The 12,072-nt window shown below is 39.3% G+C and overlaps 1 protein-coding gene across 1 annotated transcript in view; it reads right to left on the bottom strand.

Moving 5' to 3' along the window:
* The window catches only part of LOC124158771 (DNA damage-binding protein 2-like), a 33,353-nt gene that overhangs the window by 17,603 nt on the left and 3,678 nt on the right, over positions 1–12,072 (bottom strand). The window contains exon 5 of the mRNA XM_046534076.1: positions 8,891–9,016. Coding sequence (XP_046390032.1) covers positions 8,891–9,016 — 126 coding nt within the window. The remainder of the gene's footprint in view (positions 1–8,890; positions 9,017–12,072) is intronic.

Here is a 12,072-nt window from a genome sequence, read left to right as displayed (position 1 = left end):
TTACATTTTAAAATTTTTCCCAAAACTGAGGTCTCAAAATTGGGGGGGGGGACTATATTCGGGGGGGGACTATATTCGGAGATATACGGTATATACGGGCATACATAAGTGCTAATTGGTACATTGTCAAATAATTGACTTTATTGCGGGGTAACATTATTTTAGAATTGTCCGTTTTTTAATGAAATCACCTGCCGTTTCGTGCAAATTACGGAATGAAGGTAAATTTTAAATGACTTTGTTTCTTTCATTCTCCTGAGAGCATGGTTGATTGTTAAGGTCAAGTATCATAAGAACTAATATAGGTAGTCGCAGTATAAAAAAATATAGGTAGTTGCGAAATCAATCCTTTTTTCCAACAACATATGGTTTATTTACTGATTGATTTAACCAAATTGTCATATTTTCATTGTGTATCTCATTTCAATATGAATATTGATATTCTTTAATAATTTTATGGCCTTCATGATATGCCGTAAACATCTTACAAATTTCCCGCAAAAGTGGAGTTATGCTGGAAGGAAATACAGTGATTAAATTAGGTTGAATGGTGTCCATTATTATCAATGGCTCTTGTTATGTAGGTTGAAATAACAAAAATATTGTGGTTAAATTGTTATCTGTTTTGCACGTACAGTGAGTCCTCGTATAACGTCACTTGCCGTTCCTGAAAAATGTGACGATAAACGAAATGACGTTAATCGAAACATAATATCCCATAAGAAACAATGTTAAAAGTGAATATCGGCTCCTAGACCTCACAATTCCTACGCGAAAAAATTTTAGCTTATCATATCTGGGGCATTTTTATACGATGAGAATGCCAAGCTATGGCATAAATATGAGTTCCTGTCTTCATCGACGACCATAGCAGCGGTGACGTAAATCCTTCTCCATTTTTGTATCTTCCCGCATTTGCTTTTCAGCTTCGCTATGGTGGTCGCCCGGGCGAGCGTCGCCTGGGCATCATCATCGCTGAAACATCATTGCAGTTACAGGAACCAAAATTATTGTGAACACGGCGAAAAAAGGGACGACAAAAACTCCGAGTTCTACACGGAAAAATTCCGTGAAATCACTTTTTTCGCGAAATCAATCCTTTTACCTAAGAATTCATTTTGCCGAAAATTTGCTAAAACCGTAATCGCAATTAACAATAAACACACCGTTTTACACTTCGTTTAGACTGACTGTATTACCCCCCACAAAACGAACAACCTTCAACACCGCCGCTTCGCGTTTTCTTCTCGCGCAAAATTATAAAGCCTTGACATTATCGCGAAGCGAAGGTGCGATAAACGAATGACGGTCTCAAAATTTTCGTGACGTTATCGCAAAATGACGTTAAATGGGGTGACGTAGAACGAGTACTCACTGTACTCGGTTATTTCTATAACACCATTTTATTTGTCATGAAAATGCAAACAGTTACTGCTGTTGCACCTTTTAATATACCTTCTAAATTATATTTCATCAAGCAAAAATTCAACAGAGAAAAAAATAATTGCCTCACTTGGGATTCCAACACGTAACCATCAGTTCACGATTGTGTGCTTTAACCAATTGCATCACTGACACTTCTCTCATGGTTGAAGAAATTCATGGACTATACAGGGTTCCCACTCTACCTAAATAATGAAATTTACGTTTTTTTCCAGGTTTTCACGTTTTTTTTTCAGGTTTTCACGGTCTCAATGTCGTCAAATTCATGGTCCGTTTATAATTCAACAATAGGACAATCACTGGCCGTGTATTAACTAAAAATTAACGTACGCGACATACGCTGTGAATGTAAATGCAACAATGAAAAGTGATATCTATTATGACGTCAAAGTTTGGAAAATTCAGGGCCAACTAAAAGCCCAACCCAACCGCGCTCTTGCCTGGACGCCGAATACCATGGCCTCCTTTAATATGCGAATGCCCTTAGGACCTTCTTCCGTCTGAACACCGGAAGTCCTTTTTTAATACCTTGCTGAGAGATTGTTTTTTGAGCACGTTGATATTACCACACAGTAACCAAATTTCTCTTACCCAATCTTTCTGAGATCGCAGAAAATATTTATTAAAATTGTTTATAGAATGTAATAAATCAAAAAATCGATTTCATATAATTACAGTGGAACCTCGATCTATCGTTTTTCAGATGGATGGACGAAAAAAACGATGAATGCGGGAAAACGATCGATGCGGGAATGTTCGGATAGGTTGCCTATGTCCCAGGAAACACAGGATTTTAGCGCGTAATTATGATATTTGTTAAAAGATTCATAGAAGATTTTAGCCAATTACAGGAATACCAGTGCTTTATCAAGACACTTAGGTCATATTGTTTATTTGAATAATATCTCTTTCAAATATCCTAAAGGAACACGCCACCTCACTAAAAATGTTTGCTCTCCACTCGGCATTTACCCTGCTATTATGGATTTCTCTCTGATGTAAAAATCCATGAAACGCCATTTCCAGTACACGTATTCACGAGAGCAATGTGCATGTTATGCCTAAAACAACCGCTTCCGCCGGCGCAGTGATTGGTTGTGAGATGGATCATATAGGCCAAAATTAATCAATTATTTGTAATGTTCCTGTCTAATAAATATATTTTCCATGTAATTTAGGCCATGTGTAAAGCGTGAACAATGTTGCGTTAATCGTCAGCGGCATGCCCGCCTGAGCTTCGGCTTCATTCCACTTCTTGTTTTCACCTGGTAGCTTGCTCTACCCCCACCCCTACCGCCATGTGCTAGCGGACAGCCCGAGGCATTCTCCAATATTCACGCGCTTCTATCCCAGATGCTTTTCTTCATATTCAATTATTTTCAGTCCATCTTTTAAAGTACTCACTTGTTTTTTTTTTGAAGGGCGATGGTCTGAAGACGGATAAAAATAAAACAAAAAATGAAACCTTACTTTAATAAACCAACACGAAAAATACTCACTAGTTTGAAGTCAACCCACCCTGGAAGGTACGGAACCACTCGTGCGAGGTGAAGTTCGGAACTGATGCTATCGCATACGTCTTACGCAGAACATACTGCAGAGGGTGAAGCATAAACATATTACTGCGCCATGAATTTTTCTGTTCCAAAGAGAAGGCAACTTTCACATTCTTTTCTAATTATCGTAGCGCCAGATGAGTAGATGAATTCGGATTGCTCGTAGGGAGAAACAAAATATCTTGAGAAGATATCCCTTCCTCAGTAACTCTTACAACTGAGACTTAATAGTATAACTCGTAAATTTATAACTGATGATAACCTGATATCCTGTTTTCAGAAAAATGCCACATTAACTGCCGAGAAGCTCAGCTACGATGATATCGAGTTTTGCCAGAAATCAACATTGTATTTTTCCAACTATTTTCTTGTTTTAAATGCTTAAATAACATTAGAAATACGTCTTGTTTGGTCTCATTCTTTTTTGAATTACGTGCATTTTACAAATATTTCAATCTAATAAAAGTATAATGCCAATTGCCGAAATTCATTGCTAGACACCTTTTGGGCTAATAGGTGATTCATGCAGCAGTTGACCTCCAGAAAGAGGTTCAGAGGGGGAAAGCTTCAGAGGGGGAAGGCAAGTACTGAGAGGAGGGGGATAGAGGATCTTGGGAAATGCACTAATGTAACTATCCCACGGCACTCACCTTCTCCCTACAGTAATTCAATCTCCTGGGGGTGTCTGTTGTTATTAGCCACAAACAACACGTTGTAAACATTTCGTCTCATTTTCGTCAAACGATGGATGCGGGAAAATTATACAACGGGACCTCGATCTTCAAACGATCAATGTGGGAAAACGATACTTCGGAGAACGATGGATGCGGGAAAAAATTACATTGTCTTCATGGAACTTTATTTGGGACCATGAACGGCGAACGATGAATGCGGGAACGATAGATCGGGGCTCCACTGTATAATGCACTTGTTATAAATATATAAAGACAAAACAAATACCTGCTGAACACGTTATTTTCACAATTACTTTATTATTCACATAAATTCAAACAAGGTGAGCGTAGTCCATGTAACCATGACATTAGATAAGGTTTCATGGCGAAATTCACGGCTTTTTCAAGGTTTTTTTCAGGGTAGACGAAATTCACGGCTTATTCACAGTTTTAAGGTTTTTACGGTTGAGTGGGAACCCTGCTATAGCTGACAAGATGGTGTGAGGATGACTCCATATAGGTTTTTACCATAGCTGTTCCCGTTATGCTTGAACTAATATTTCACATTAAAAAGAATATGTAGGATGTACACTAGGGCGGATCGCAAAAATCGATTTTTTTCAAATCCATCTGGCCCAATGAAAAAAAGTTGTGGGACCGATCAAAAATAAGGCCTGAAAAATTTGAGACCTGTACGTGAACCCCTGACCCTCGCTCAAATGCAATTTAGGGGGGGAGGGTCAAAATTCGAAAAATACAATATTTTATGGTCAATCCCTATAGATTTTGCCGAGTTACTGCCCTTCTAGGGCAAAAATTTCGTGCATTTTGACGTATCTGCCACCGTTTAGCCACAAAATGCCTAATTTGAGTCCGCGTCCGCGAAGAAAATATTCCAACGCCCACGCAGCGTCGCGGATACCAGTGCCGCAGGCCGATCCCTTCCCCTCCACGCTCGCTTCTCCCCCTCCCACGCCTCTAATACAGCAAAATTCATCCCGCGCATGCTGCTAGGAGGTCGTTTATCTTTGATAATATAAATCAGAAGATGGTAGAAGGTAAAAAGCGATGCGTAGTGAGACGACTTGTCTCTTATTTGGCGCCTCGGCGGCGTTAAACAAATCGATGTTACCAACTTTTAGAGAAGTTATGAAATAATTTTAGACCTGCGCACGCAGGAAAGGAGACTACGGTCTTGAAGACGCCTCTCAAGTGGCTATGAAGGTTTGGGAACTTAGGTTATGCATTTCTATTCCGGTATTGTCCGACAGCTGTGACTAAATTGATGAATAAGGGTGAAGGCCGCCGGCGTACCCTCCCCGCTCTAGAAGGTAAAAAGGGATGCGTAGTGAGACGACTTGTCCCTTATTTGGCGCCTCGTCGGCGTTAAAAAAATCGATGTTACCAACTTTTAGACATGTGATGAAATAATTTTAGACCTGCGCACGCAGGAAAGGAGACTACGGTCTATTAAGACGCCTCTCGAGTGGCTATGAAGGTGTGCGAACTATGGTGACGCGCTTCTCTTCCATTATGAATGTGACTAACTGGATTTAGCGGTACCACAGGAAGTACTAAAACTTACGGAAAATCGTAATAGGCCAAAAGTGGGTTTTATTGAAGTATAAGACTCAAACAATTTTAAAGGAACATTTTAAATTATGCGATATTTTTGCGTGTAAGTGCATGGAGGAGCATAAGGTTCCCCCAATGAAAAGTATTTTGAGAGACAATCTGACGAAAAGAAAGATGATGGCTGCTGGATTGAACCCTAAAGAAACTCGACAACTGAGGGAAAAAGGGAATCAAAGGAGAAAGTTGAGTCGACATCGTCAATTCTTGTACGGGAAAATAGTATCAAAAATTTTCTTCATCAATTCATCCGAAGAGAATTAAACTGGCGAGAAATTAGCCGATTTGTATCTCTACTTTCCTCATGAGATAAACATTAAGGATTATAACCTCAAATTGGAACTTCTTCGGGGAAAATGCGTCTGCCAACTGTGATAGAGGTATATGCAAGAACCAAGCAACAGCAATGCTCGTTCCCGCAACTTTAGCTAACGCAAAAGTCATAACTTCGTAAGCTATATCAAAGCTAGTGTACCAGAATTAGTTACGTATACAGAAAAAGATGCTAATTCCTGTAAATAAGAAAAGAGGGGTGTAATCAAAGGGTTCCATTTTATTGGAATGAAAGACTATACTCTTGTCTGATGAAAAAAGGCAAGAGGACTTATCAATACAAGTTTAGAGGGGAATGTGTGGTGTTAGTTGAAGAAACAGGGTCCCACTTTTGGAAGTTCTAGCTAAGCCTCCGGAGGATTAGCAAAAGTTATAAAATCTGTGATTATCGATTCCTTTCCGAGTGAAAATTAGATACACAGAATTAAAAAGGATTTGATTATGATGGTACCAAGCGAATACTGCCCAAAAAGGAGGCATCATCCCTTTGCTATAAGCATAATTCCAGCATCCCTTGCAGTGTGGGTAAATTCTTCTCGGGATTCCCACCGGGTTAACTTTTCCTTAATGGCCAACATTTCAAGCTCCGACTGGGGGCTCATCCTAAGGGATAAATTTTGTTGAACCCCGAAAAGAGTTTACCCACATCATTCGCCGGGAAAGCATCAAATCGTATTTCATCCCTTACAGTGGTCTTTTTGCTAATTGCACTATGTTGACTTGGATTTGCGACATAAACGTTGGGAGGGTAATCTAGAGACCCAATTTGCGTTTCTGCAAGGATGCGTTTGGCGACCAATCCGAGATATTTTTAATTGCTGGATTTCAATATCGACATAAAGGCTGATGATATATTGGAGAGAGACTCCGGTTCCTTCGGCTATATCTGAGCTTAGCGCTGTGGAATTTAAAAATCTATTGATGAAAGTTCAAATTTAAATTTCAATATTCCTTTTACTATACATACGGACGAGAGATTCGCGAAAGAATTTACCAAAACTTTGTTGACAGCAGCAAAAGACGAGGAATGACACCAACATAAGAAATACAGACTGGAAAGCAGGTAATTGAGTAATTCCTTCGCGATTGTTCCTCACTGGACGATGCTGATACATCAAATATTAGTAAGACTAACGAAGAAAGACGCACTTGGTGTGAATTTTGTTGCATCTGGGGCGTTCGAGAGGGGAGCGGGGAGGGTAAGCCGGCGGCCTTCACCCTTATTCATCAATTTAGTCACAGCTGTCGGACAATACCGGAATAGAAATGCATAACCTAAGTTCCCAAACCTTCATAGCCACTTGAGAGGCGTCTTCAAGACCGTAGTCTCCTTTCCTGCGTGCGCAGGTCTAAAATTATTTCATAACTTCTCTAAAAGTTGGTAACATCGATTTGTTTAACGCCGCCGAGGCGCCAAATAAGAGACAAGTCGTCTCACTACGCATCGCTTTTTACCTTCTACCATCTTCTGATTTATATTATCAAAGATAAACGACCTCCTAGCAGCATGCGCGGGATGAATTTTGCTGTATTAGAGGCGTGGGAGGGGGAGAAGCGAGCGTGGAGGGGAAGGGATCGGCCTGCGGCACTGGTATCCGCGACGCTGCGTGGGCGTTGGAATATTTTCTTAGCGGACGCGGACTCAAATTAGGCATTTTGTGGCTAAACGGTGGCAGATACGTCAAAATGCACGAAATTTTTGCCCTAGAAGGGCAGTAACTCGGCAAAATCTATAGGGATTGACCATAAAATATTGTATTTTTCAAATTTTGACCCTCCCCCCCTAAATTGCATTTGAGCGAGGGTCAGGGGTTCACGTACAGGTCTCAAATTTTTCAGGCCTTATTTTTGATCGGTCCCACAACTTTTTTTCATTGGGCCAGATGGATTTGAAAAAAATCGATTTTTGCGATCCGCCCTAATGTACACTATGGAATCAACTGAATTAGGTATGTAACCATGTCTAATTTTGATGTAACTACGATGCCAACTCACGCACACAATCATATCAAACTAGACAAATTGTTATACTCCCAAACCAACAGACATGTTTCCAATGCATTATGCTACCTACATATTTGTAAGTCATTATGCCATGTATTCCAACTTGTTTCACGTTCTTTTCGCCAAATTACTCGTCCAAATAACATACAAACAAACTTGCGCCGAGAGTGATAGAGTCTGAGTATTTATTGCCTAATTTACATGAGAATTAAATTCACTTACACCTATATTACTCTAGCAGAACATCCACATGTATCAGCACTCATGAAATAAAGTGGTATTATTTTATTGGAGCCAAAAAATAATAAAAACAGCATCATAACAGATCACCATTCGCAACCAGAATGACTTTCCGGTGCCTCTAGCCCAATCGACTTCTATCCTAATGGTAAGCCTTCCTTGAGTCGATAGGAAGTAGTCTGAAATGCACAGATTTTTTGTCGATAGTAAGTGACGTAGAATCATCGTCAAGTCTCCCGATCAGCTAGGAAACGGAGAGACTGAAACACCCTCATGGATAGATGAAATACGGGGTCTCATTAGAACACTAAATAAGAGAGGGAAGACCTAATTGGCCATAAACTCTGGCATGAAAGCTTGGTGAAAACTGTCCTTAAAGGTATAGTACAAAGAATAAAAAACACAAAGGAAGACCTAGAATAGACAATTGAAGGACAAGCAAAGGACCTTGGATGCAATTGTAGAGAGAAGGGGAAAGATGGGGCCAAGATCAGAGAAGTAGAAGGCTGTTGCAGACCAACCCTAGGATTGTAACCTGAGAAAAAGAATCTTCGTGTCCCTAACAGTCTTTCTGTCATAAGTAAGTATTTCAATAATAGTGTTTGGTTGATAGAATGGAGGAGATACTCATCAGTGAATAGAGGTAGATACAGAGCTTAATCAATATTGTCAATCACTAATCATCACACCTACTCTGGATCAACATTTTTCAGTAGTACATTGGTAGCACATTAAGTAGTTACCAGCACATATCTTTGCATTATATCGAGTTGAATGTATTCATATCACCTTTGAGGTGGCACCAAAAAAGCAGTTTGCATTAGGTGGAACCAACAGTGGAAATCCATAAGGCTAACAGTCTATAAAAAATTATTGAAGACTAATGACCAATAAAATAAGAAACAATAAATTCATTTCATTGACTTAAAGCCACATAGCATCAATAAATTTGGCAATCCATTTAAAACAGCTAAGAGAGAAAAAATTAATCTAGATATACTAGTTCACCTAAAATAGGCAGAGTTGACTGCTTTTTCATGGGGAAGCAGCTCAAGGTATGAATTTTTCATGTTACGAATATCCCACATCCTCACTGTCCGGTCTAGTGATGCTGTTGTCAGCAACCAGTTTTCTCTGAAATTAGAGTAAAAAAAAACATAAACCATTAGTAGAAACAGAATAGCATGAAATAAACAGGGTGGCCACTCAAATTGAAATTTCCCAACGTCATCAGCCACTTCCTCTATTTTTTTTTTTATTTTCAAAAACATAGTTTTTATTTTTGCCTTAAAATAAGGTAACAGTTTTATGGCATTCAGAAACATAACCCAAAGTGATGAACCTTACAGGGAAATCTGACATATGCATATTAAACCTTAGTGATAATAAAACTTAAACTTTATTGAATGCAGCTATGTCCACACTTTGTTCATAATCTTCATTACCCTGAATATTTTCTTGAAGATCATCAACAGATACCTTATCAATGGTGTCATACCTATGTGTATACATCTTAATCGATAATAAGAATACATTGCACAACTGTTAATTTTGAGGATTAACTGTTAACTGTAGAATCCTTTGAGTTACGTTTTCTCTTTGAGTGTGTCAAGAGGTGTGCCAAGTAATAAAAATTATTTGGTCAATAACTTTCAAATGAGAAAAGCCTACATGTCAAATGAGCCATAACTGCAAGTCACTGTTGATTCAGCACAACCATCATTAGTATCACCGAGAGAGAAATATGCCATAGGATGAAAAAAAAAGTATCACCATATGCAACTGCACTGTACGTCAGCTAAGTACGTTTACCACTTAGATGGGCTGCAGTTAGTCCGAACCAAGATTTCAGACTGGTTTTGTAAGAGAGCTCACTTGAGCTCAGAGCGGTCTGGTAGGGTGGCTTCATTCACCAATCAGGACTGAGTCAGCCACACTGATATCAGCTCTGTTGGTAAACATACTGACATGCAGTGAACAGGTGCAATGATTTTTAATACGTAGACATACAATTAGAAGGCAAAAGACTACTTGGGTGATGATCATTTAAATTTCATGAGGTAAAACTCAAGCCAAGTAGTAAAAGTGAAAAAGAGGATCCTAGAAATATCATGGTGGCATTATTTATGTTTTGTAGATACAGCAGACTCCCGATTATCTGGAGGCAGTTTATCCAGGTTTTGGATTACCCGTGAATGAGTTCATGGTCCTTCAAAGTTATCTGCGATCTTCATTTAAAAAAAAAAATAAAATAAAATCGGATGCAAAAGCGCCAAGATATTTGCATTTAAAAAAAATAGAATACTACACCGGGCTAATTATTTCCATTAGAATTCCCTTCTTAAAGTGGAATTATTTTATCTACTTGCTGATAAGGAATTTTACAAGTTTACTTGGACATCTGCTCTAGCATTGTAGACAACGATCAGAGGTGGAAAAAAAACTCTTCATTAATTTTAGAAGATTCTTCAATGGTTAATCTTTTGTGAATTCAAAGAAATGTTACCTACAATCTTCAATTGTATATTTTATATAGCAAATGTGCAATGATTGCCATGCCCTCACATGCGGTTAAATATGGCCCAAGGGAACCGGAGATTTTGTCACATTCGGGCATATTTATGCCATTACCAGTCAAGGCCAAACTGGAGAGGAAGGGAATAGTGGAAGTGAAAGCAGTGGAGGAGGTGGAAGTAGAGATAGCATGAGTCATAACCAGGCACTTGCCTGCATATACAATTTGCCTTAAGTCCTGGTTTCTTATAACAGCTACTGCGCAATGGCATAAAAGGGTGGTTTCCTATTATTTTTTTATTGCCTAAATCGAAAGATTATTATTCCTGGAGTACGTATTTCACGCTTTTAGATTTTTAAATGACGACATCTATTTTACGCGATTAAATGAAAAGTGAAAAATTTCAAGCGTGCGAAAACGCGACGCGTAAGTAGGAATGATGGGAAAAAGTCCGTGCGACGCATTTCTGGTTCCCCCTCCCACCTTGTGAGGTGACCTTGATCGAGGCTCTGAGCGCTGATAGGACGCAGGATGCTAGAGGGTAGCTGAGTACCTTGCTGGCTGGTAGCTCTTGGCTTAAAAAAGGTTTATTAATACCTTATCAAACGAAGAAAACTTTCCGACCTTAGCCAGTTTTAATAGGTGATTATTAAGACATGTTTCCCTGAGCTCTGTGCCTCATGCATGCATTGGTAACCTCAGACGATGTATAACTCCTATCATCTCGTGTAGAAACTAGGTCCCTGTGACGTCACGTGGAGTAGAATCGCATGGGCGCCAATCTGGCCTTTTTCAAATGAGAATAAAATTTGACCCTTGCCATTCGTCTAAACCGGTATTTCAAAAACAAAATAATTTGTGTATTATGAATACACTAATGGTGGGTAACGAATCGCCATCAATGCCTTTCGTTTTCTTTGATGAAGGAAACTACCCTATTGCGTGCCCGTTGCCAACAAGGGAGTTCCACGCTCCTTTTTTCCAAACATCGCAGTGTGGGATCGAGCTCAGTGGTTACGGATCCACGTCCCACGGCAGTTGAATCCCGGACAACTTGTGCAAGACCCGACTACTCGGCATGGTGCCTGTCAGAGTAGTTTCCGACATCGCGCGATGGTTTTGAAGCATTTGTGCAAACCACTTTTCTGAATCTGAGACCACGCAGCCATGGGTGCGTGGTTTTTCAGAAACTAGGTATCACATGTAGCAGTAGGAATATGAGTACATACAATCATGTTATCACCGCGAACAAGATCGTGGTTGGGAAAAGAAAGCTTTTGAAGATTCCGGAAAGCAATCTAAAATAATAGACATTGTACATAAGTAACAATGGATTGTTTGATTTAAGTAAATTATGAAAATTACAGGAAATAAGAGTAAAGTTTGGATTATCTATGTTTTCCGATTATTTGCGCCGCCTCTCTCCATTAATTTTCTTTTATTCCTGGAGACATTACATGAATGCATAGGACAGGTCAAGATAAGAAAAAAAATCACACACATAGGCACAGCAGTTCAACATTACGAAAAGCACTCATCGACAGTATAACAACACTTTGTCATAAGAAACTTCCTCAGCTGATATTTGAAAGCCGACAATTTTTCAATGTTTTTTAAATGCCTAGGAAGGGCATTGTACATTTTGATGCACATCACTCTTGGACCTAAAGAAGAA

The sequence above is a fragment of the Ischnura elegans genome, chromosome 5 (assembly GCF_921293095.1).
Source record: "Ischnura elegans chromosome 5, ioIscEleg1.1, whole genome shotgun sequence".
Lineage (NCBI taxonomy): Eukaryota > Metazoa > Arthropoda > Insecta > Odonata > Coenagrionidae > Ischnura > Ischnura elegans.
Note: the sequence above shows the minus strand (reverse complement) of the source record. Positions and strands in the feature narration are given on the sequence as shown.